At 40.2% G+C, this 27664-nt stretch overlaps 1 protein-coding gene across 1 annotated transcript in view; it reads left to right on the forward strand.

Annotated features, from left to right (window-relative positions):
* Positions 1 to 27664, forward strand: part of PXDNL (peroxidasin like) — a 270806-nt gene that overhangs the window by 221964 nt on the left and 21178 nt on the right. Inside the window, exons 17-19 of the mRNA XM_077808684.1 lie at positions 1035 to 2538; positions 17072 to 17206; positions 21017 to 21225. Of these exons, the coding sequence (XP_077664810.1) occupies positions 1035 to 2538; positions 17072 to 17206; positions 21017 to 21225 (1848 nt within the window). The remainder of the gene's footprint in view (positions 1 to 1034; positions 2539 to 17071; positions 17207 to 21016; positions 21226 to 27664) is intronic.

Consider the following 27664-nt stretch of genomic DNA (forward strand, 5'->3'; position numbering starts at 1 on the left):
CCAGTGCTTTATTAATTTATTCAGTTCAGTTTTAAATTACTGAAATGATGGATCATTCACCACCTTCAGTGGAGTGTCTTCTATAGGCTAATATATTTTTCTGTTTAAAGGCGATTTTCCAATGTTCAGCCTGTTTTTCCTTTGCCCAGTTTCCTCCTATCAGTTTATTCTCATCCCCTGGTGCATTCTTTCTCTTTAATGTTTCTATCCGCCAAATACTTGTAGACAGTTCTAATATCTCCCTTAGCCTTTGTTTGGCCAAGCTATTATGTTTCTTTTTATCTTTCTTCATAAATCAATCTCTTCAGCCCTTTAAATATTGTCAGTTGTTCTTCTCTGAATTTTCTCCAGTTTATCTAAAACTTTCTGTCATTCAGGTTCAAGAACTAAATGCAGTATTCTCGGTCTGGTTTCATCAGCGATTATTACCTCCCTAGTCCATGACACAATGTCTCTGCTTTAAAAACAGAAACAAAATAATTTTTTTTGCTCTCATATTGCATTGCTAGCTGAAATTTAATTTGCACTATCACTCTTAGTCCTCTTTCAGCATTACTGCCTTCCAGATATCTGCCTCCCCTTGATAAGGCTTCTCTCCCTCCTCCCTCATCTTCCAGCTATATTAGCTTGCGTTTTCCATCTTAAATATTGGTTGGTTGTTACCTGCCCATATTTCAGACCTATTTTATATAGTTTTAGCATTTCTGTATATTATTTTTTAGCCCTCTCTGGTATTCACATCACGCCACATTTTAGCTGTTGTTGCTATCACTTCAGTGTTTCCTCCACAGCCCATTCCTGCCCCTTGTTTAAATCAATAGGAGATTTGCCATTAACTTCTCCAGGAGCAGGAGCAGACCCACAGTCTATCAGAAATTCAGTAAGGCCTATATCATGACAAACACTTTATGATAAAGAGACTTCTATCCAGGTATAAACACCATTAATTAATATTGAACTTAAGAATCTTATATGGATTCTTACACTTCTCTTTTATATGAGATCAATTAATTTCTTCAAATGTTGTGTTTCAGAGTTTCGCTACAATGACCTGGTTTCCCCACACTACCTCAGTCTGATTGCCAATCTCTCTGGATGTACAGCTCACAGGCGTTTCCCAAACTGCTCTGACATCTGTTTCCATCAAAAGTACAGAAGCTACGATGGAACATGCAACAACCTACAGCACCCAATGTGGGGTGCCTCTTTGATTGCTTTCGAACGGATCCTTAAACCTGTGTACGAAAATGGCTTTAACTTACCCAGGAGTGTCAGTCATGACTCTTTGTATAATGGCTATCCTCTTCCACTACCAAGGCTTATTTCAATAGAAATGATTGGTACAGAGACCATAACTCCTGATGATAGGTACACTCATATGCTTATGCAGTGGGGCCAGCTTTTAGACCATGACTTGGATCAGACAGTGCCTGCACTGAGTATGTCTCGTTTTTCTGATGGACAGTCTTGTAGCTCAGTGTGTACTAATGATCCACCTTGCTTCCCCATCATTATTCCTCAGAATGATCCCCGAGTGACAAATTCTAAGTGTATGTTCTTTGTTCGCTCAAGCCCAGTTTGCGGTAGTGGGATGACTTCTTTAATAATGAATTCAGTCTATGCAAGGGAGCAGATAAACCATCTAACATCATATATCGATGCTTCTAATGTTTATGCAAGCTCTGACAGGGAGTCAGAAGAGTTAAGGGATAATACAAATCAACATGGTCTCCTCAAGGAAGGCCTGCTTGTCCCATCTTCTGGAAAGCACTTATTACCATTTGCCACAGGTCCCCCAACTGAATGCACGAGAGATGAAAATGAAAGCTCCTTACCTTGCTTCCTTGCAGGAGATCACCGAGCGAATGAGCAGCTGGGCCTCACAGCCATGCACACTTTGTGGTTCCGTGAACATAACCGCATAGCAAGGGCACTGTTGAAAATGAACCCACACTGGGATGGAGATACTATTTACAATGAAGCCAGAAAGATTGTTGGTGCACAGATGCAACATATTACCTATAGCCACTGGCTACCCAAGATCCTTGGTGACCACGGCATGAAGATGATGGGTGACTACAAAGGCTATAACCCCAATGTCAATGCCGGGATTATTAATGCCTTTGCAACTGCAGCTTTTAGGTTTGGCCACACATTGATCAATCCGATTCTTTATCGTTTGAATGAGACCTTTGGAGAAATCTCACAAGGGCACCTTTCACTTCACAAAGCTTTCTTTTCACCATTCCGGATAATCCAGGAAGGTGGCATTGATCCACTTCTGCGTGGTCTTTTTGGTGTTGCTGGTAAAATGCGAGTACCATCTCAGCTTTTGAACCTGGAGCTGACCGAGAGGCTTTTCTCCATGGCACACTCAGTGGCTCTGGATCTGGCAGCTACGAATATCCAGAGGGGGCGTGACCATGGGATTCCTCCGTACGTTGACTATAGGGTTTTCTGTAATTTAACCTCAGTTGAGACGTTTGAGGATCTTCACAATGAGATTAAAGAGCCAAAGATTAGAGAAAAGCTGAAAAAGTGAGTATTAGTGAAAATACTCTTATTGTGTGTGATACATGGCAGTTAATAGTATATCTTAATGTCTCATCAGAGGCCATGGCAAGTCTGTTTGTTTTTAAATGGTTTTAAAATTGCTTAACTGCAAACTCCCTCTTAAAATCTTAGTCGCACACCTCTCTCCCTCTCCATGCAATTTTTTCTTGTTTTTTCAAACAAGATGATTGTGATCTCTCTTCTCCAGATCTCGATCTCCCTTCCTCTATCTTCCCTCAGCCTTTCTCAGACCTTTTCCTTCTTCTTCCAAATAACTGGCACTGACCTCTTTTTGCCTGCTCTCCTCAAGTGCTCCACCTACCTCTTTGACCCTATTCCTCTCCCATCTGAACTCTCTTACCCCCACTTTTAATCTCTCCTCTTCTATTCTAATTAACTTGTCATTCTCCTCTGGCTTCTTTCCGTCAACATACAAGCATGATAAGGTTTCCCCATCCTCAGTCCTATTTCTCTCTCCAGCTATTCTCCTTCCTTCCTTCCTTTCCTCTCCAAACACACTGGATGAGCCATTTATAGCTCTTTACCTGAGTTTCTTTCCATCATCTCCATCCTGGATCCCCTGCCCCCAGTCTGGCTTCCACCCTTTCCACTCCACCAAAACTGCTCACACAAGATTTCTAACAAGCCTTTCTTGACCAAATCTACAGACCTCTACTCCATCCTTATCCTCCTTAATTTTTTAGCTGTGTTTGACAGTGCTGATCATATCCTCTTCCTCAGCAACTTATCCTTTCTTGCTTTTTTTATAGTCTTCTACTGGTTATCCTTCTGTCATCACTCTTCCAGCGTCTTTTAGGTGGCTTCTCCTCTATTCTCCCTTTTACTGTGGAGTCTGGCAGAGCTCTGTTTTTGGCTCCTTCTTCTGATTTGTATGCCTTTTCTCTGGGTGATCTCATCTGCTCACATACTCCCAGCTACTGTCTGTACATTGAAGATGACCAGAGCTACCTCTCTACTCTTTATCTGACACTCCTCACTTAGTCCTGCATCTCACATGGTTTAATCTCGCATCTACTTCTGATGTATTGCCATCAACTTAAATTTAATATGGGCAAAACAAAACTCCTTATCTGTCCTCTGAAATCTTCTCCGTTTCCCCCACTTACTGTCAAACACACCATTCTTTTGTTTCTTTCTTGATGCCTGGCTTATCTGCTTCTCCAAAAACTGTTTCTGGGCTGATTCCATGCTGAACTCTTTACATGAGGAATCCCCTTCCTAAACTAGGTCACAAGGACACTGATCTGATCACTGTAATTACTCCTCAGGACCCACAGCTGTTGTGAGGCCTAGTCAACAAAAGAGTGTGCAGAGATATTAATTTGTGATGATCTGGAAATGGAACAGATTTCCACCAAATAGTACATTAGCCCTCAATGAGTTACAATATTATCTTACTGATGAGATGCCCCCATCTTTCCTCCTGCAGTCTCCTCCATACTGTTGTTTCCCCCCAACCCAGTGATGTTATGTCCAATATTAGCTTGAAAGTACTTTTGTTTAGCCAAGCAACCAGAAAGCTTGTTCGTTGTGTGGTATAAATAATAATAATTTAAATGGCAAATGGTAGATTCATAGATTCCTAGATACTAAGGTCAGAAGGGACCATTATGATCATCTAGTCTGACCTCCTGCACAACGCAGGCCACAGAATTTCACCCACCCACTCCTGCGAAAAACCTCTCACCTATGTCTGAGCTATTGAAGTCCTCAAATCGTGGTTTAAAGACTTCAAGGAGCAGAGAATCCTCCAGCAAGTGACCCGTGCCCCATGCTACAGAGGAAGGCGAAAAACCTCCAGGGCCTCTTCCAATCTGCCCTGGAGGAAAATTCCGTCCCGACCCCAAATATGGCAATCAGCTAAACCCTGAGCATATGGGCAAGATTCACCAGGCAGATACTACAGAAAATTCTTTCCTGGGTAACTCAGATCCCACCCATCTAATATCCCTTACTAAAGATCCCTTATTAAAGATCTGTTGCAGAATGAGTGCAGTAGAAAGCATTTCCCCATGTTAATGTGGTTCTAGTCTCTCTAATGTGCCTCAACCCTAACTTGGAGGGACCATAATTAAAAGTGAAATGATAGGCATAAAAATGACCTATTTGCTTCTCTGTTGGACTCCCAACAATGCTGATAATTAGTGCCATCATGACTAACACTATTGGGTTTTTCTGATGCAAACACCTGTGCATTTGGAAGTGGACTGTGATGATGAACTCATTCCATGTAGGCTAACAAACAGTAGTCAGATAGTAATGATTTTCTGTCATCCCTGACCTTAGCTGGATTCAAACTCTTGACCTAAGGTGACTGGTGCTCTGTCCTTTTGCTTATGTTTATGAAGAAATATAGGGATTTGATTTTTTTATGAAGGCTCTGAGCATTTCCAAGAAAATATATGTAACCCTTCTTACTAGAATAAAGTCTCACTAGCTGTACATGGCTTGCAGAGGTGTTTAACATAGATAACACATTATAGAGACAATGTAGTATAGCAAATTTTTTAAACTTATGTTTTCTTTCACTAGCCTGTAAATATGATGAAATAAGGAAATAGTAATTGTTTATACTGAACTCTAGAGAGCTTGACAAAATAAATAGCAACTCAGCCTTCCCTTTGTGTTGTTAAAAGCATGGGGGAGGTCAATGACATGACTAGTTAGCTTCTCATTCTCTAAGAGTATGTCTGCACTGGAGCTGAGGTGTAATTTCCAGCTTGGACAGATGTACTCATGCTAGTTCTGACTGAGCTAGTGGACTAAAAATAGCAGCATAGCTAGCTCCCCTGAATACAGTCCCAACTGAAACACTAGTAGTAGTGTGTATTCAGGACATCTAACCTGTCCCACAACCTGTACACTGATAGCTACGCTGCTATTATTAGCAAGCTAGCTTGATCAGTGCTAGTGCAGGTATGTCTCCTCAAGCTGGATATTACACCTCTAGCTCTGGTGTAGTGTGATGGGTTGTATGAGGTCCACGCTGGTGAACTGATGGTCTTCACAGAGAAGCTCTGGGCCCAGAAGGTGCTGTCCAGCCACTCCTGCTGGGCAAGCTCACATTGGAGGTGTGGCTCAAAAGGGAGCAACTCCTCTTAGTCTGGGCAGACAGAGCAGAGGAGAAGACATGTGCTGCAAGTTCCTGCAGAGAAGCTGCTGGGGCTCCACACAGTTGAGACCATGCTCCACTGACAAGCTGCCACAGGCCCTTCACTCTACAGAGGCAGGAATAGCAAGCCATGCTGATGGAGAAAGTGTGGTGATCCAGCATGCTATTAGAGAGAACGTCAGGGGTAATCCAGAAACCGACCAGTGGCAAAGATGGACGAACCAAAGCTGGAGCCCAGGGAACAAGTATAAGGGCACCCACACTAGGTCACATATTGGAACTGTTGTTCATCGGGCCCTGGTTTGAAACCTGGTGGAGTAGGGAGGGCCCGAGTTCCCCTACCCCCAGCTGTGGACCCTCGCCAGTGAGCGGTTCTGCCAGGTTCAGATCTCTAGCTCCTAACGTATAGGCATATCTTCCTTAGCTGCTTCTTCAGTTTTAGGGTATGTGTAGATGATCCACACCTTGTCTCCAGATTAAGAGGACCTGTTTCTGACCCCTTCACAGTTCTTCTGCTCACAAGTTGTACAAATGACCAGGATTCAGATCTCAGTTAGCAGTGTATTTCTTTTTCATGAACAATATATTCAAATGCTATGTGAATCAATACTGTGCATTGCTTCCCTACTGTGCAAACAAAATGTACACAAAAGTATTCATACTGAATGTGTACGTAATTTGTTTACTGCAATTGGAATCTAAAATTGTATAATCCTACACAAAAAATATATAGTACTACTGCTTTTTATGTAGCACTCTACACATCATTGGTTTCAAAGTGCAGAAAGGTGTATAGAACAAAAACAATTATCATTACTGATAAAACTGATAAAAATGCAACAGTGAACAAGAAAACTTTAAGATGTCACTTAAAAACAGATAAGGCATTTTGAGATAAGCTATTCATTTCAATCAGTAGGAACATAGGCACAGAAATCTGTCATTCAGTGATTCTATGACTAGAAACTGAAACTTTAAAAGGTGACAATGTGGAACATAACCTGAATGAAATGTGTCTAGATGTCAGAAATGCACTGGGCAGGTCAAAACCAAAATATAAAAGTGAATATTTTTGTTGAGCAGCTGGTGTCAGGATGCTAAAACACGTAGACTGTGGTTGAAAGTTTCAGAATCCTACTAGAGCAGGCTTCTGAGCAAGATGAAGGTTGCACAATCACCTTTTCCAGTAACGAAGACCAAAAGAGATTAAATCATCTGAGAATCTGCTAAGAGCAAAAGTGGTCAACATTTAGCAGCACAGTTCCATTCTATGTGGAACTTGAAAACGGAGATGGAACCTTGGCTGCAAAATTCAGTTGCAAAATTTGATCTCACTCCCTTCCCCATAGTTCAAGGCTCAGATCTGGAGTTTTCATGAAAGCCCATTTTTATAACTAGATCTATTGATTTTCACTTTCACACGCTCACATGCAGAAATATTTACATGGAAGTCCATTAATTTTTCATGGGGAAATGCTGTCATTTGTAGTAGCAAATATGATTTTTATACCCCCCCCTGCAAATTTGCAGCCCAAAAAGTATTTGTGAATTGTTACACATTTATCTCAGATAAAATGCCTTTTTTTCAGTAACCCATAATCATTTTATATTTTATTTCCTAGTGTACTTTTCCCTTAGATATTGTTATTTCTGAGTTATATTTATTCATGTTTGTGTTTCTGTTACTTCAGAACTGTGCTTTAGAGTATGTACTCTGAACATTAGTTTATTCATCCAATTAGTAGTCTCTTGTGCCAAGATTTTGGAAAAGAGATTCCTAAAGTTAGGCTTTGAATCTATAATTCAGTGGGTCTGACTTTTAAAAGTACTAAAAACCCAGCATCTCTCATTGACTTCAGGCACCTACCCAGTTGTTATGGTCTTGGCCCAGAAACTGTATATATCTTTTGACTATTTCTGTTTGTCATCTCTTCTGTTTTTCCAGTAGAGAGACATTCATTTATCCAGTGTGACACAAGGGCTTCAGTTAGTTTTGTAGCTTAAGAAAAGTCCCAAAGAGTCACTTATCTTATTCAGTTATGATTTTTAACCACTGTGTATCCCCATACAATTCTCCTCATTTGAGCTAATATTACAATCTCAGGTCTTAGTGCTAACAAGTTTGAATCAAGTCAACAAGCTGATAGTCTTTTTCAAAAGAAAAGTTTTCATTCTCACATTCCTTTCTCCACTCCCAACATGTCCTGTTGCTTTCCTTGTCCACCCTCCCAACATCTTTTTCAGTGCAATTATTGTTAGAACTTGAGCTGAAGTAGTGGGGAAAATGCTCTTGAGAAAAATAATCATCTTCCCTTTGGTTTTTTTTTTTTTTTTTTTAAATTGTTCCCCAAGAGGCCTGTTGTTGTTTCCTCTTTGGTCAATAACATGTTAGGAATAATTCAAGACAGTAGTGGTTTTAAGTGAAGTCATCTAGAACAAATACCTTGGTGTAAGAAATCCTTACACCTTTGTTATTAAGGTGTTTCAGAGCAGAATTAGCAGTAATTGTCTTGCACAAAGAGCGCTACTTTTTTCTAGTCTCATTTCTCTGGGCCAGTACAGACTGAGTGCTCTGCATTGCTTCCTAGAGGAAAAAGGGAGTGGGTTGTTTATAGATTCATAGATACTAAGGTCAGAAGGGACCATTATGATCATCTAGTCCGACCTCCTGCACAACGCAGGCCACAGAATCTCACCCACCCACTCCTGCGAAAAACCTCTCACCTATGTCTGAGCTATTGAAGTCCTCAAATCGTGGTTTAAAGACTTCAAGAAGCAGAGAATCCTCCAGCAAGTGACCCAGGCCCCATTCTCCAGAGGAAGGCGAAAAACCTCCAGGGCCTCTTCCAATCTGCCCTGGAGGAAGAAAATTCCTTCCCGACCCCAAATATGCTGATCAGCTAAACCCTGAGCATATGGGCAAGATTCACCAGCCAGATACCCAGGAAAGAATTTTCTGTAGTAACTCAGATCCCACCTCAACTAACGTCCCATCAGGCCTATTTACCATGAATATTTAAAGATCAATTAATTACCAAAATCATGTTATCACATCATACCATCTCCTCCATAAACTTATTGAGTTTAATCTTAAAGCCAGATAGATCTTTTGCCCCCACTGCTTCCCTTGGAAGGCTATTCCAAAACTTCATTCCTCTGATGGTTAGAAACCTTCATCTAATTTCAAGTCTAAACTTCCCAATGGCTAGTTTATATCCATTTGTTCTTGTGTCCACATTGGTACTGAGCTTAAATAATTCCTCTCCCTCTCCAGTATTTATCCCTCTGATATATTTATAGAGAGCAATCATATCTCCCTTCAACCTTCTTTTAGTTTGGCTAAAAAAGCCAAACTCCTTGAGTCTCCTTTCATAAGACAAGTTTTCCATTCCTCGGATCATCCTAGTAGCCCTTGTCTGTACCTGTTCCAGTTTGAATTCATCCTTCTTAAACATGGGAGACCAGAACTGCACACAGTATTCCAAGTGAGGTTTCCCCAGTGCCTTCTATAACGGTACTAACACCTCCTTATCCCTACTGGAAATACCTCTCCTGATGCATCCCAAGACCACATTACCTTTTTTCACAGCCATATCACATTGGCGGCTCATAGTCATCCTATGATCAACCAATACTCCAAGGTCCTTCTCCTCCTCCGTTACTTCTAATTGATGCGTCCCCAGCTTATAACTAAAATTCTTGGTATTAATCCCTAAATGCATAACCTTACACTTCTCACTATTAAATTTCATCCTATTACTATTACTCCAGTTTACAAGGTCATCCAGATCCTCCTGTAGGATATCCCTGTCCTTCTCTAAATTGGCAATACCTCCCAGCTTTGTATCATCCGCAAACTTTATTAGCACACTCCCACTTTTTATGCCGAGATCAGTAATAAAAAGATTAAATAGGATTGGTCCCAAAACTGATCCCTGAGGAACTCCACTGGTAACCTCCCTCCAGGCTGACAGTTCACCTTTCAGTAGGACCCGCTGTAGTCTCCCTGTTAACCAATTCCTTGTCCACCTTTCAATTTTCATATTGATCCCCATCTTTTCCAATTTAACTAATAATTCTCCATATGGCACGGTATCAAACGCCTTACTAAAATCTAGGTAAATTAGATCCACTGCATTTCCTTTGTCTAAAAAATCTGTTACTTTCTCAAAGAAGGAGATCAGGTTGGTTTGGCACGATCTACCTTTTGTAAAACCATGTTGTATTTTGTCCCATTTACCATTGATCTCCATGTCCTTAACTACTTTCTCCTTCAAAATGTTTTCCAAGACCTTGCATGCTACAGATGTCAAACTAACAGGCCTGTAGTTACCCGGATCACTTTTTTTCCCTTTCTTAAAAATAGGAACTGTGTTAGCAATTCTCCAATCATATGGTACAACCCCTGAGTTTACAGATTCATTAAAACTTCTTGCTAATGGGCTTGCAATTTCGTGTGCCAATTCCTTTAATATTCTTGGATGAAGATTATCTGGGGCCCCCGATTTAGTCCCACTAAACTGTTCGAGTTTCACTTCTACCTCAGATATGGTAATATCTACCTCCATATCCTCATTCCCATTTGTCATGCTACCATTATCCCTAAGATCCTCTTTAGCCTTATTAAAGACTGAGACAAAGTATTTGTTTAGATATTGGGCCATGCCTAGATTATCCTTGACCTCCACTCCATCCTCAGTGTATAGCAGTCCCACTTCTTCTTTCTTCGTTTTCTTCTTATTTATATGGCTATAGAACCTTTTACTGTTGGTTTTAATTCCCTTTGCACAGTCCAACTCTACTTGACTTTTAGCCTGTCTCACTTTATCCCAACATGTTCTGACCTCAATAAGGTACCTTTCCTTGCTGATCCCTCCCATCTTCCACTCCCTGTATGCTTTCTGGTTTTTCTTAATCACCTCTCTGAGATGCTTGCTCATCCAGGTTGGTCTACAACTCCTGCCTATGAATTTTTTCCCCCTTCTTGGGATGCAGGCTTCTGACAGCTTCTGCAGCTTTGATTTAAAGTAATCCCAGGCCGCCTCTGCCTTTAGATCCATAAGTTCTTCAGTCCAATCCACTTCCCTAACTAATTTCCTTAATTTTTGAAAGTCAGCCCTTTTGAAATCAAAAACCCTAGTTGCAGATTTATTTTTGTTAATCCTTCCGTTCAGTTTGAACTGAATTAGCTCATGATCACTTGAACCAAGATTATCCCCTACAACCACTTCTTCTATGAGGTCCTAACTACTCACCAAAACCAAATCTAAAATGGCAGCCCTTCTAGTCGGTTCAGCAACTACTTGATGAAGGAATCCATCAGCTATTGCATCTAGGAAAATCTGAGCCCTATTATTGTTACTAGCACTCATCCTCCAGTCTATATCTGGGAAGTTAAAGTCTCCCATGATCATGCAGTTTCCATTAGTATTTACTTCATTAAAAACATTAAAAAGGGCTCTATCCATATCCAAATTAGATCCCGGCGGTCTATAGCACACCCCAAGCACTATCCCAGGGGAGGCTCTAATAGTTTTCTTCCCCAGTGTAATTTTTGCCCAGACGGACTCTGTCTTATCCATTCCATCGCTTCTTATTTCTTTACATTCTACCTCATCAGTGATATACAATGCCACTCCACCACCTTTACCTTTTATTTCGGACTTTCCTAAACAGCACATACCCTTCAATACCTGTAGTCCAGTCATGACTACTATTCCACCATGTTTCTGTTATCCCTATAATATCTGGTTTCACTTCCTGCACCAGTAGCTCTAGTTCCTCCATTTTGTTACCTAGGCTCCTCGCATTGGTGTACAAACATCTTAATTTTTGCTGTTTGGCCTTGCTCACATTCTGTACCCTATTAGTGGGTTACTGAACAGTGATCCTCTCCAGCCAGGTGTAATGTTGATGGAATCAATAAATTCCATTCAGTCTTCAGTGAGAAACATGATCGTTATCACAGAGGGGTAAGAGAATAAATGTGTTGAGATGGGTGAATTGGGGGCAGGATGGGGAAACTAAAAGGATCCTCAAAGACAGATAAAGGGATGTAGAAAACCCAGCTGAGGGAAGAAAAAACTCAATGTAGAAATATAATATTGTGCTGCTTGTGTGCTGTGACAGTATGGGTTTGTTTTTCTTAGGCAGATGAACATGGTGAAAATTTAGAACAGAAATTGGCCTTGTTACAGAAAACTCAGACTAGCTCACAGTCATAAGTGAGAACAAGACCTATAAAACAGAAAATTTTACAAATAGAAATAGCATAATATATGTATAGGAAATGCAAGATAAACCTCAGGCCACTGAACAAAGAAGAATGTCTGTCAGGCACGTTGTTCCCAGAAGTACATTTGTGAGAAGTGCTAGTTGGAACACTTGTCAATAACAAAATACTGCAGATTAACAGCGTTATCCCTTAGGACTTGATCCACAAACAACTAAAGTCTATGGAAAAAGAAAAGGAGTACTTGTGGCACCTTAGAGACTAACCAATTTATTTGAGCATGAGCTTTCATGAGCCACAGCTCACTTCATAGCTCATGCTCAAATAAATTGGTTAGTCTCTAAGGTGCCACAAGTACTCCTTTTCTTTTTGCGAATACAGACTAACACGGCTGTTACTCTCAAGTCTATGGGACTCTTTCCATGGACTTTAATGGGAGGTGATCAGTCCCTAAAGCTGAAAATTGGCTTTGATATTTATTATGGGGTTACTAATGATTTATTTGAGAAAATAGCCTGCTATAAATGTGAACATATAAATCAAGAAACCATATTGTTCCATTTAAAAACAAAAAGTAATTCCATTACTTTATATATACTTTCTAGAAAATAACCACCCAAAATAAATCTATATCTATCCTACACTTTTACTCATAGATTCATAGCCCAGAAGGGACCACAGTAATCATATAGTCTGACCTCTTGTATAACACTGGCCATAGAACTTTCCCAAAATAATTCCTAGAGTGTACTTAGTTGAATGGATGTAGTCAAGAAGCTGTGATGAGCGTATCAAGTCTAGATAACAGACTGGGTTCTGTCCTGCATCAGAGCGTTGCTCAGAGCAGGAGGGGGATGAAGGACGGGAGCTGGGGGGACTGTGTCTTTGACTCTGAAGGCTGTCTCTGGCCCCTACACCACTGGTAGAGACACTACTGGAATATTCTCAGTTCTGCTACTGATGTACGGTCTTTAATTAGAACCCTGCATCAGGGGAGGATTAGTGATGCTCTGCTCTGCTCTGCCCTGCCCTGCCACACACACAGTGCTGCGAGTGAACAGAGGTGTAGACCTACCTGTGGAATATTTATGCCCAGCAGGGAGTTCCCATGTGCCAGATGAATTTTCTGTTGGGAATTTGTGAACTAGGTTGCAACACCTTTCCACCTTGTGTGCAGAACAAAGTGTCTGAAAAGCACCGGAGAACGTGGCCTGTGTGTGTCTTTCTGAGCTAGGATAAATAAGACCTAAATGTTAGGTCTCCATCATTGCTTCACTGTAAAGAGAAAAGTACTTTCGAAGCAGGAAAGGACTCACAAAAATAATGAAGAAATGTGATTATACGTATAACCGCTCTCCCACACTCTTCATCTGTCACTGTGTTTCATCCTGTGAGCTCTTTGGGTGGCTCCTTATTGACCTGATCTAAAATCCATTTTAGAAAGGTTACCATTTACTTCGGTAGCTCTGGAAGTAGCTGTGTGTTTGAACAGAGCCTAACGTACTGTGGATGCTACCATAATACAAATAAAAATAATAAATAGTCAAGATAGGCCTATTGCTGGTCTTCTTTGCATCAAGTGCAATAGCAGATATTTGATACCTTTATTTTGCTAAATTTGATTACTAGAAATCCACATTGTCTGATGTTTTAGGAACACTTCAGAAATATATCCATTTTGATCGGGACGTAGAAAATTTCCTGTATAATTTCTATTCCTGATCTTCTGGCAACTACTTTGGTCAAGTTTTTATTATCTGTGTTAATGAATGACATTAATCATTAAATTGCAGTGTTCCTAGATCCTTTCTAGGATTTCACAAAATTAAAAATCAAAGCAGTATGTAGGACCAGAGAGACAATTTCATTAAAATAATCAGTCAGGTTGAAATTAAAGAATAAGGGAGGCATGGGCTTTCTAGTTTTACAGACTAGAAGTATTAAATCTTTTAATACTTGATCTAGATACAATGTGATTAGTCTCCTTATTAATATACTGGTTTTTTTTTACATTCCAATTCTGCTATGAGCTCCATGTAGGCAGACCCCTGCATCTGTGCACAGCTCACTGCAGGGAGGCTCAGCTTTTATAAAATGTCTCCAACAAAGCCCTCCCCTATGTGAAATGGTACTGAATGTGTATTGTTTATTATTTGTCATAATTAAGGTGCAAATTAGGTTTCCAGAATTTATAAAAGTAAAATCATTTTAATTAAAGTCATTTGAAATGTTTTCACTGAAACTTTTTTTCTGTCAGAAGATGGCTTTTGTACTAAAAAAAATTCACAAAAAATTTCTGTAATTTTTGTTTCTTCTTTGGTAATTGTTTTTAGTTTTAGGAACCCAAAACTGTTTTCATAAACCAATATTTCAATTTTAATTTTTATAGGGAATTTTGATAAAAACCTAATAAAATATTTACATTTTCTGGGGGGGAGGAGGATGGTATTTTTTGAACAGCTCTAATTTTCATAGACTTCTACCATTTTTTCTTAATAGTAATAATAATTTGCAGCCTAACTAGTAAACTGTATAAAGAAAAGGAGTACTTGTGGTACCTTAGAGACTAACCAATTTATTTGAGCATGAGCTTTCGTGAGCTACAGCTCACTTCATCGGATGCATACTGTGGAAACTGCAGAAGACATTATATACACAGAGATCATAAAACAATTCCTCCTCCCACCCCACTCTCCTGCTGGTAATAGCTTATCTAAAGTGATCATCAAGTTGGGCCATTTCCAGCACAAATCCAGGTTTTCTCACCCTCCGCCCCCCCCCCCACACACAAACTCACTCTCCTGCTGGTAATAGCCCATCCAAAGTGACCACTCTCTTTAAAATGTGTATGAAAATCAAGGTGGGCCATTTCCAGCACAAATACAGGTTTTCTCACCCCCCCCACCCCCTTTTTTCAAAAACACACACACACACACACAAACTCACTCTCCTGCTGGTAATAGCTTATCCAAAGTGACCACTCTCCCTACAATGTGCATGATAATCAAGGTGGGCCATTTCCAGCACAAATCCAGGTTTTCTCACCCCCCCCCCCATGTGTTCCATTTTACCCATTTAGAAGTAAATGAAATATTTCCATTATGAAGCCCTGTTCCTGCAATCTGAGCCCTCTGGGCAAATGCTTGAATTCCCATAGAGGCCTTGGGAATTCAAAATTTGGTAGCACTGGGGCCTTATAAGGGAAATGTCAACTCCATTTGAACTGTTAAAGTAAAGTGCATTTATTGTTATATTTCAGCAAGCAATGTGACAGCAGCATTTGGTATTCTGGTTATGATCACCATTGGTGCTTGATTGCCTTTTGATTCACAGTGGATGTTTAATTTTCCCTACATTTTGGCTAGGATTTACATATTTAGACCTCAAAATTGTTAGTCTAATCTCAATATCTTTTTGTTAATTGCCTTGCAACTCCTGTGGTGCTACACATTATGCTTCTATTTTAGTGCTTTGGTGGATAGAGGAAGGAACTGGGTTTCACAGAAGCCCCACTAAATAAACATACAAAGTAGAATTTACCCTATAAAGGTGTGCATTATATTGTCTATTCCCTCCCTTTCCCAAGGTTGCCTTCCATTCTGCTATTGCTGTGTATCTTTTTTCCATTTTCTTGATTGCATAGGCCTTGATCCTATGAAGACTTATGGTTGTTTGCAACTTAACACCCAGGCATAAGCAGTGTTGCATGTTCAGATTTAATAGTCATGATGTCAAATAATTAACTCAGCTGAAGTTTTATTTAAGTAAGATAATCAATCATTTCCCTACGGGTCAAGAGTTTTGAGTTAAGAAAAAAAAAAGGACGCACAATCCATTCTTTAATAATACGCTTCAGTCCAGCTAAATTCAGCTTATTGAAAACACACTAGAGTCAGCTAAAGTTCAGCATAAAAAGAGTGGCTAATAAAGTACAGGCCTACTAGGACAAAGACATTCATTTACCCAAAAGAAAGCCCTCTTAAAACACCTTTGGCTAACACACACAAAATTCTGGGATGTTTGGTCAAGAAATCATGAGAGTTTAATATAAAACGAATATACAAGATACATTTTGGTAGCAGTAGTCTTGTTGAAATCAATGATCTTCTGTACCTAATGACTATACAGATTGAAATCTCAAGCCTTCCTAAGACTAAAAGCAAAATCTGGGTCCCGTTGTGCTGGTGGAGAGCTACCTTCCCAGTGATCCAGAGCTTCCATTTCCAGCTCTGCAGGACCTTGAAATAGCCATTAAATGTTGCTTTTTCAATTACTATTTAGATCTTGAAAAGGCTGACGGAGATGTTTTCTAGACCTTCATCTGAGCTATTTCATGGTCCAAAAGGTACGATGTCAGTGAAGGCCTAATTTCATAATGGCAATTTTGACTTGTCTACATGTCATTGCAAAGCGTGCCAAAAGGGGGTGATTTGTAAAACACCCTCATGTGCGTCTCCTTAACTACCCAGCGTATTGCCAGTGGATCTTGATATTTGTATTGTTTGAATATCACTCAGATACCAGTCATCCTTGGCTCTAGAAATGAAGGGCCAGATGCTCACGTGGTGTACATTTGCATAGCTCCATTGAGACTTATACCAATATATACTAAGTGAGAAGCTGGCTTTAAAAGTTTATTTTGTTAGGTATAATACTGCTTAGATGTAGTAGCTGATGGTGATTCTTTCCTGAGTGAAGTCCGAACAATACAAATATCAAAATCCACTAGAACTGCCGTTTTCACTAAAATAACGTGGCTGAAAAATGTGTATTTATTGTGTTTGGTATTCAAAGAGGAAGCCAGTGTTGGGTCGGACCTGGATCTCCTCATTCCAGTATTTTTTTTCACTGTGTCTCAGACACATTTTGAAATCTTAAATCTGAGAAACTGCCTAGTGAGCAGGTTAATATTCAGCATTCAGATTTGTTTCTAAAATACAGCAGTGACAATATCAAAACCATTTTTGGAGGACGTGAGATCATAAGAATTCTTTTGATTTAGAAAGCATTGTGTGTGTTTTCATTCAAAGAAGATTTGGAATGATTAACTTACCTCTGTAAAACACCTACATTCCAAAGAAAATGAGCCTAGAGCAAATGGTCAGTCTAGTTCCATATTTGTAACATGAGTTTTACCTGGATTCTTTTTCTAGGCTGTATGGCACACCACTGAACATCGACTTTTGGCCAGCTCTGATGGTGGAGGACCTAATTCCTGGTACAAGAGTGGGACCAACCCTAATGTGCCTTTTTGTCACTCAGTTTCAACGGCTTAGGGATGGAGATAGGTAATCAGGTTTGCATCATAGTTGTGTCCATAAAATACTAATCTAGTTGCATATCAAACAAATGTAACTGCCCTTTCCTCCCTGGGTTACGCGGGAGCAGGCAACGCTCACCTATGCGCCCAGGCACCTGATGTTGTTGACCGTAAAGGAGATCCTGAGTTTCCCACTGGAGATGTTGGATAGGTGGGAATCCTCTGTCCACCCCTCGGCTGCAGTCATTTCACTTGTAAGGGGAATTAAAATAGGTGGGGCCTCCATCTGGCTGGGCCCTGTACACACTCAGTGGTGTGCCTTGTGAGGCTCCAGGAATAAACCTGAGCTAATCTGTGCAATAGGTCCAATTTAAGAATGCCAATTGTAAACAATATACACCCATTATACAATTTACAGTAGTAAAGGAAACTTCTCTAACTTGAATTTACGCTGCCAGCTTCTACCTCTTCTCTGTCCCCCCACCCCCCGAGGGTACACGCCTCTGGATTTCAGAATTCTAAACACTTCCTTGCATGGGCACGTTTGAAGATCTTGAAGCTGGAGACAGCACTCTGGTGGTCTGGTGAATCAGTCCAGCCAAGGCAACAAGGGGCAGAACAATTCTAATTTGGGATCATGCCAAGCTGCACACCCCCTCTGAAGACTGGAGTTGTTTTAACCAAATGTCAGCATCTTGGGGGTTCTGGTTCGATGAGAAGACCAATCCACCTCTTCACAGACTCAGATAACCCCTTAAAGTCTCTTTTCTGCCCCCTTTCCCTTGCAAGCACTTGCCCAAACAAGGGCGGTGGTGACTCATGCTGACTTCACTACAGCCCCACCTCAGTCAGCTCTAGGCACAGAAACAGTCTCTACCCTGTGTCCTCTGTAGCCACCAACCACCCCTGAGGCTCCCTGTTTAATCAGAGCCCCAGCATGCTCTCAGCAGCAGCTTCTGGCTTCCTCACAGCAGTTTAGTAGCATCTGTCGACAGAACTCTAGTGAAACAATCTCAGCGCCTCTCCAAAATGGAGTTCACTGCACTGGTGCTCTCTCTCTCTCCCCCCACCCAAGGCATCATGAGAGTTGTAGTTTCCATGGCTGGATTGCAGTGCTCAAGATTTTGGAACACTCCCAATTAAGTTCAGAGGCTCCTCTACTAAAGGGTGCCTACAAGCATATAGAGTACGATAGTATTTGAGTCCATTATAACTGAGGCTTGAAAGAATCTAAGGAGGTTAGGGGCTTTTTACTGTTAAACTGGTAAGTCAGCTACAGTTTATCAGCTTATAGCAAAAGTGAAGAAATGTTAGAACTAAATTATTTTAGATTTAAGTGATTTTTTTAATTAGTTTCTTTATAGTTGTACAGAGATAGTGGTAGGACAATAGACAAGCTTCTAACCCTCTTTCCCTGGACTCATTTGCCCTTGTGACCAGTGTTTACTAAATCTAAAATTAAAAAGTTGTCATATATTTTAGGTTATTGGTATTGATCAGGACACGCAAGTGAATGAAACAAGGATGGAAGTTAAAGAAGCAGGCTGCAACTTTATAAACTTTAACCAAAGGGGGCTATCAATCTTCTTCAGGCTCCTCAAATTCAAGGCATTTTATTGGATACAGTGCATGGTTAAATGGCCTCATGTCATATAACCAATCTGTCTCAGCTGATCTTCTTCAGCTTAACCCTAAGTCTCAGCCCAGGTCTGAATGATCTTGCCATTCCCAACCATGAGGAGGAATTATGATCCCTCCAAAGGATACCTCAGTCCCTGAACACTTAAGGTGTCTCCTTCCCTATAGGCTAGTAGGTACACCAGCCATATCCTGGGTCTTGTATTGTTTTCCTCTAGAAGTTGGCCCTTCCAGCCTTTTGTCTGCACTGGACAGCACCCACTAGACATTTCCATATTGTTTTCTAATACTAAATCCTATTCTTACTCCTATAAACTAAAAATGGGCCTCCATGGTGCTGCAAGGAATGCAAGCTTCTACCCTGTCTGCCCCAGCAGGGGATTTGAAGTACTGAACGTGGGTGGTGCCCAAGAGAGCCAATCAGCTACCCCATACACACCCTAAGCAAGCCAATGGGAAGCAGAGGGAGGAGGAGAACACTTTCCCCTCCCCCGAAGGCACGTTCCCTGCATGCACTCCGAGGCATGTGGAGTGTGCATGGAGGGGAAATGCTCCAGCATGTGCTCCACAAGTGCTCACCATACCCACTCCACTGCTGGTCCAACTAAACTTCCCTAGGGAGATGGGGAGGATAAAGAGCAGTATTTATGTCATTTGTGGAAGGCTCCAGTACTAGTGTATATCCTCCAGTTCAGATCTGGAATAAACCCTTTGTTGTTGCCATGACTTCTCTGCAGTACAATAAAATGTGATATTTTTAAAAACAAAAACAAAATAATAATTTTTTTAAATAAGGAGTTAGAGCTAGTAGAGGCAAGCAAATCTGTCTCACCTCAAGAGAGGAGAGTAGTGAAACATATGCATTTAGCATTTTAAAAACTATTATTTACTTACTCATTTAAATAGCAAAATACTGTGAAGTGCACAGTGATTTACTGATATGTGAGAATACCCTGTCCCTGTCCTGAAGAGCTTATAATATAAGGGCTTTGTCTTTGTTTTGCAATATATTTCATACTTTTTTTCATTTCTAAGGATTTGGAATGGATCCATTTTTTCATTTTTTGAAAATATTCACAATTAAAACACTTTTTTTTAAACAAATATTATTGAAATAGTTTTGGTAAATGATAAATGTCATTAACCATTTCAATAGTGTTTTCATTAACTATTTTAACCATGTTTCTAATAAGTTTTAGAAAAAAATATAGCATGGCATTTTTCACAAAAAAACAAGAAATGTTTCAAAAGAGAGTGATAGTTTTACATGAAAAAATATTTGTAAAAAGCCATTTTCAACTAAAAGCTCTCTTAACTGAAAAAAGTAGTGGTCCAAATTCGGTGAAGAATCCTGGTCATGTGCCACATGAGGCATGTTGAGCGTACGCTAAGAAGACTGAAAAAAAATCAACCAGATCTCAGCTCAGCCCTTCTCAGATTGAAGCCTTAAATTAGCAAACATACGAGGAGATGCAGAGGGAGAATGGGATATGAGATCCTATCACAAGACTAATTTGGAGCAGGCATGATTCTTGTCACTTATATGCTGCTGTTTGGCTGGGGTGTTGTTGGGGGGGGGTGGGGTTGGTATCTTGATATTTTCAATTATTTAAAAAATGATAAAATTTTAGAATGCTGCACGATTTGAAGCATTTATTTAGGATACAGGAAATGCTGGGAACTCCAGTTTGGTAACATGCTTCATCATCATCTATGCCCAACCTCTATACTCTGGGTACATCTACACTGCAATCTACATCTACACTGCAGCATATGTAGACATACCTTTCATCCAGTTAGCTGTTATAGCGGTAGCAGTGAAGCTGCTGCGGCAGCACTGGCTGGCCAGTTGAGTGTATACCCTGGGTCCCAGGTGGAGCTGTACAGCCTGTGTTGCTGCCCGGGTGGCCAGGGCCTTGCTGCTATTGTTGTTCGAGCTAGCCAGATCAAAGCTAGCTCCATATGTCTGTTCATGCTGCAGTCACACCTCCAGTCGCAGTGTTGTAGACATACTCCAGGTAACAGTTCAAGATCATAACATTTAAGAATTTGATAAAACATGAAAGCCATTAAAGTAAATTTAACTGGAGAACAAATGTGATCCCTTCCGTATGGTGCAGTCTCTGTCTGCTCATTATCACTGTTTGACATGCTGTTAATTCTCAGGCACAGATCCCTGATGTCGTATCTTTTTGACTAGGTTTTGGTATGAAAATCCTGGAGTGTTTACAACAGCGCAACTCACTCAGCTGAAGCAGGCCTCTTTGGCACGTGTACTCTGTGACAATGGGGACAACATCCAGCAGGTCCAGCCTGATGTCTTCTTAAAGGCAGACTACCCTCAGGGATACATGAGCTGCAGTGAGATACCAAAGATTGATTTGAGATTGTGGCAGGACTGCTGTGAAGGTCAGTAATAAACAGAGTAGCAGATGGAAAAACTGCTACTAATATTAACTCTCAGATAATTTTTATTTGCCAAAACTGTGTTTTTAATTTTTTTGGTTCTCATAGTATTTATAGTGGCAGGCTCTTCAATAAAAAGAAGAAAAGAAAACAATTTTTGAAAGAATGATTTCAGTTTGGATACAGAGATTAGTGTACACAGTAAAATTAAACTATTCATGCATAGAAATAACTTTATTTTTTTTCTGCTGAAAAGGCACTGTTGACCACCAATAATACTAATTAATTGCTAAAAATTACTCTGAAGATTAAGGAGAATTTTCGTGCTAAGTTTGTGGGAAATTGCTCAAACTGATTCTGACTTACAGGTCATTACGTATTTTGATTTGATGTTTTGACTTGTATCTAATTTTTGTGTCCTGTTAGCAAAAAGTGAATTGTTGCTATGTCTTCAAACCATCCACATAGTTAAATCTCCTTGAGAACAGATGCATTGGCTGTATTTGAAGAAAATTGTTTATAATTAAGCAAGGGTATTAATGACTGTCACTAACTGTAATGTGTGTATAATATTGTATGAGCAATTTGTCCATTGGTGGCAGTTTAGAGAGACTAGAAGAGGTTTTCCTGTACTCAGGTGATTGAAGCTATAGTCTTTGGAGATAAAAGACCCAGTTCTAGTCGCAGGTTTGTGTGTTATGTCTAGTAATGGTTTGTTACAATGGATTTCATTGCAGGATGACTCCCTACTGTGTTTTTCTGCTAAGCAAGAAGAAAATTAGTCAAGCTGGTTTTTGAGTTACAGGTCATTACTCTGAATATGAGGCTACTAAGTCGACATACTGATTGGTATAGTGAAAGCTCACTTGATAAAGGTAGCAGGGCTTTACAGGGAGCTGTTTAAGATCTATAACGCTGGATGATGCTTTATAAAGTCTATGCAGGGCAAAAGAAAGGATCCCTGTGAATAGTTCTTAAGCTCCAAAGGGCAGTAAAAAGCAGTGACAATTGGGGACCACCAAGAGCTCATGTGCTCAAAAGTTCTGTAGGGCAATGGGAAAAGAGAGGAACCTGTTGCCTTTGGAGCTCAGGTCGTCCTCATAGCAGTAGTATTTGGAGGGAGTCATGAACTTCACAAAGCAAATAGTATGCTCAGTGCACTGGTAAATGTGGGCCAAATCCTGTCCTGTTCTCTGCTGCCTAGAAGAGGCCTGTTCCAGCAGAACCATGCAGGGGTCCGTTCAGTGGCTTTGGGGGCATGAAAGAAGCTGGGTTGGAGCTAGTGGTTCTGTCCATGGAGTGGGGGAGGGATTCTCATACCCACGGTGTGGGAGAGGGATTCTTTTCCCTCCATTCCCAGAGATTTCCAGTGTGTGGCTTGGGTACTCAAGCTGAGTACAGTGTTCTGAGTTTACAGTAAATGAAGGAACCCAATCCTTAGTGGGAGACTCTCATATGATTTTTTTTTTTTTTAAATGGTGGCTTTACTACATTACAAGGCAAAGAAAATGGGGCTAAAGCTGACTTAAGCTGCCAGCTAAGGATCCCATTGCATAAGGATAGATCCAGGTGATATACAAGTGCCCTACCTGGCTCTACACCTGTTGCTTCTAGTCCCCCAGCACAGGGGATGGTCTGGGGTGGGAAGCTATGGACAGAGTTCACTACAATCATGGACCAACGGAATGACTCCTCTGGGGGCATATATTGTCCAGTTAAGCCACAGACTGCTCTAATTTACATCAGTGACAAAAAGAGCCCCCATCTAACCCCAGGACCATGGAGTGCAAAAGTCGCTGTCACATAGTGGGCAGGCCGTTTAGGGGGAGTTGACTTAGTCTCACCTGCGTCTAGTTATCCATCTCCCTTGGTCTTGTGCTCATGGATCAGGTGACCAGGCATCCCATGATGATACTCCAAGGGTGGGGCTTCCTTTAAGAGGGAGCCTGCTCTCTCAGTGATGAGGAAGATCACGGGTTATGAAAGACCTAATGGAAGGCTCTGTGGAGTGTTCCAGAGACTGGAGAGCAGAGGAAAACTGATACAAGTGTAAAGATGAGAAATCATGGCTTTTTTTAACTGTTTGAGTTGGGAGCAGGTATGCTCCCCAGAGATTTTAACCTTTTTTTTTTTTGTTACAATACCAGTCTTGTTTTGTCTGTTTTGCTTGGTGTTATGTATCTCTGAGCTTCTGTCATTTCTTATATTGTAACTTGCATTTTTAGAGCTTTTCGATGTCCTTAGTACTAGTATATTTGTCCTCGTCCGGCTTTACAATAAGGATTTCAAACAAGTTGTTCTGAAACAGCAGAAAAGCAAGTTTGAGAGATTGCCTTATGGCATAAAGTTAAATATAGCTACTAAATTCAAAAGCAGGACTGAAAACAATTTTATGGCTTAATTGTCTCATTATAGTTTTGCTGTGAGCGGTTGAAGTCTGATGTTCTCCACACTGCTTTGAAGGGCTTCTTTTCGTTAATCATGCAACAGCTTTTAATAGAATGAATTTATTAAGGGAATGTTTTGGTTATATAATACACATCTTACTATCTAATAAATGCAATTTTCATTAGTCAGCAATAATTTTCAATTCTGGGGATACTTTAGCTCACAAATCTGAAAAAGAAAATACAGATCTCTGGAATACCTTAAAACCTCAAAGTGAGAACTCGCTGTGAAACTTCCATCTGAAAATCACGAACCCAGATGGTTGTGTAAGTCCCAGAAGAAAATATACATCTGTCATTTCCTCCTGCAACTGTTTGTATTTGAAGAAGGATTTATTTAATCAACCGGCAACATGGCTTAGTGTGTCACTCACATCAATACAGCATGTATACCTTCTGTACCAGGAGTGCTCTTTCATTTCTAGGATGCACCGGAGATGATAATTTCACTAAACAGATGTAGCATCATTGTGGATTTTAATTGCACCAGGCAAAAAGATGATGTGGAAGAGCAGTTTCAATTATTGGAGGTGGCTGAATCAAATAAATATCCCTGGGCCTATGTGATTTGCCTTTTGCTCCAAATGCAGAAATGCTCCTGCACAGCATGCAGCATCATACCCCTGCAAGGAAAACACACACACACGCGCACACACCCACCCCTTTTCTCAGTTGAGGTTCCTGTGCTTGGTGAGCACCCAGAGTCGCACAGTGCCTCAACAGAGCTGAGGAATGGGGCCAGGAGCACGTTCTCTTGGGGAGAACTAGTGCAGCTTGAGAATTCTTAGTATTAGACTGGGACATTAGACTGGGATTTGTTCCACCTGGAGGAGTGTTGTGGCTCTGCATTGCCTTGTCTTCAGGCCAATGTGTACTGCACCACCATTTTGCCCTATGGGAAATTGAATACAATTTTATCATAGAGATTCTTACATATGATTAGTTGTTCCCAGAGTATGAAGTTTCTTCCTTACCCAATGTACCTATTCCTTCTCACCGTACCTAGGCTTAGCATTTGATGTTATCTAGCAAAGGCTATAGATACTAACAGGGTAACCGGCTAACAGGATAATGAAAGAATTTGGGACTTTATCTAATTCCCAGTGAAGCCAATGGCAAAATTGTCATCTGGATCCAACCTTTCTCAAAATTTGAAGGTGTTCAGATATTTCATTTCGCCCTTTTTAGAGATTATAGGGGCCAGTAACAATGTCTCTCAGAGTTTAAGGCGGCTAGGCTGTGGAGTTTCACTTCAACTCGGTTTATGATGATTGATTTAAAACATAAATGGCCAAATGCAGTGCATCAACACCGATATTATACGTGCATGTTTGTTTTTGTTGACTTTATACATGCATGGGGTTTGATCGTTTACCTGTTAAGTTTTGTTCATTTGCTGAAGTCTCACCTTTGCTGTTTGTCTTTTTAGTTTTATTTGGGACCATTGTTATCCCACAATGTTATTTCCCTGATAAATCTTTCCAACACCAACATGTTCAGGCAACTTTTTGGCTTTGAGCTCCAGTGTGCATAGCAAGGGAAGTGTGGGTTGACCATAGCAGCTACATATTGGTACTTCTGCCCTCCTACTGTAACATGTGCTCACTCAGCCTGGCTTTCTGTCCCCTTCTAGTGGTTGGCTCACACAGAAGTTTGAGTTTGCTACAGTCATTGGCTAAGAGATGTGAGTCTTTCATCTCAGGAGGTAGTGGCTCTGTGTGGTCCAGCCACAGTGAGAACAATCCGTAGTAAGTGTAGGTTAACTACCATTCTGAAAATAAATAAAAGGTTCTTCTGATCCTAAAGGAACAGCCACATACCTAGGTCAATATACAACTCAGATATTATCCAATAATCATGCTGTGGCCAATCCTTTAGTATCTAAATTCTAAAGGTCTATTTATAAAAAGAAAGAAAGGTGAGAGTTAAAATTGATTAAAGGAATCAAGTACATCCAAAAACTTTGCATTTATTGTATCAGGCTTGTTGCAGTGATGGAATAAACTGCTGGCTTAAATCAAGTCTCTTGTTGCTTCCAAATTATTGGAAGGTCCTCAGTCCCTTAGTTAGGATGCTCCCATTAGTGTAAATTCATAGTCCAGAGGTTTGAGCAGGAAAGGTGCAAAATGGAGATGTTTCCAGGGTCTTTTATAGCTTCTGCCATGTGGAGGAAAATTCATTATTTCAAACAAAGCCCTCAGCACAGCTAGTGGAAAATTACAGGTATCAAGATGGTGTTTGGAGTCACATGGGCAGATCACATGTCCATGCATGATTTTGCTTAGTCACAGCAGAAAAGTCCATTAACTGTAGATGGGCGTCTTCCATTGTGAGTTAAATGTTCTTTAATGGGCCATTCACTTGAATAGTTCCTTATAATGTGCTGGCTAAATACCTTGTGGGTGCTACACAGAAGCAAGCATTTGAAATACAGGTATAGAGCCAATACTCATAACTTCAAATACGAAAATGATACATGTATACAAATAGCAAAATCATATTCAGCAAATCATAACCTTTCCATAGACACCTTACTTGACATACTTTGTACAAGATTTGTTGCAATTATATAACAGTGGTAGCAACAATGATCTACATGGTCATACTTAATCAGATAATGTCACACAACCATCCAGGGAAATCTTCTTATCAAAGAAAATATCTTCCTATCAAGAAAGGTCAAGATGCCAAAAAAACAAATCCTGAAACATCAGAGCTCTTGATTTTAAAGATGAAGCATATTATCAGCACTTAACAAGTAACAATAACTGATGATATAGAATCAGTTGAAAAAAATGTAAGGATTAATTGAAACCTCATCAGAAAATGAATTATTGTGTATGGCTGAAGGGATTTTTTTTAGATAAATGGTTTCTTCTTCCAGTCAGTCATGTATCAACAAAAACCTATACTTTAATTGTAACTTTCACTCCCTTTCAGTACAGGAAGAGGGTTCATAATTCAGTAAGAAAAAAAAAAAGAGTTCTGTTTCAGAATCACCAAACACATATATTTCCTGACTTGGCACTTGCTATCCAAATAAAACAAGAATGCTTTGAGAAGTCAGTAGGCTGATTTTTTAGAATGATCTTTGAATGATCAATATTATAGGCAAAAAGAACTGTGGGGGTAAATAATGTCATTTAGATGTTTAACTACCTAATTACATCTCAAATCTGGCACTTAGAAGTCTAATTAATATAAATTGCACCCAGAGTGATTTGTGCTTGCAAACAGATTGAGGCTCCTGTCAGACCAGGACTCAATGGCTAATTTCACACAATTTCATACAATTATTCCTATTATTACAGTTTTCAGAGTAACAGCCGTGTTAGTCTGTATTCGCAAAAAGAAACGGAGTGCTTGTGGCACCTTAGAGACTAACCAATGTCTCTAAGGTGCCACAAGTACTCCTTTTATTATTACAGTAGCATATAAGAGCCCCAAATGGGGATCAGGACCTAGTCCCATAGTGCTACTGCTGTTGTATTAATTTAGAAGGATTAAATGTGCCAAAGGTGGTAATATAACCCAGTCACTGTCGTACATTAACAAGTGTTAAACTTGGTTTGGTTTCTGGGATATGGAGACCACAGCTTGCTATGGCAAAAACACCACTAAAAATCCTTGTTACCTTTTATTAAAGATACAGAAAAGAAAGAAAAATAGTTAAAGCATTTGAAGTATGAAGTGAGGGTTTCATTTTAATGACATTTCTTGTTCCCTTTCCCTTTAACTGGAGTAAGTTTTAGAAGGAAAACCCCTCTTGTTTGACAGTCTTTCACATGGTATCAAAGATGATGATAAACTGTCCTTTTAGATAAAAGAGAAGAAACTAGTTGAGATGGGCTGGAGGGGTAGTTGCAGATGGTGTTTGGGATTCACCTGGAGCTGGCAGGGGTGAGGATGCTATTTAGGTCCCCCTTTCTGGATTGATGTGGTAAAGACATCTCTCAGGATCAGGGTGATGAAGATCTGAGGTCCCAGGAAATGGT

The sequence above is a fragment of the Eretmochelys imbricata genome, chromosome 2 (assembly GCF_965152235.1).
Source record: "Eretmochelys imbricata isolate rEreImb1 chromosome 2, rEreImb1.hap1, whole genome shotgun sequence".
NCBI lineage: Eukaryota > Metazoa > Chordata > Testudines > Cheloniidae > Eretmochelys > Eretmochelys imbricata.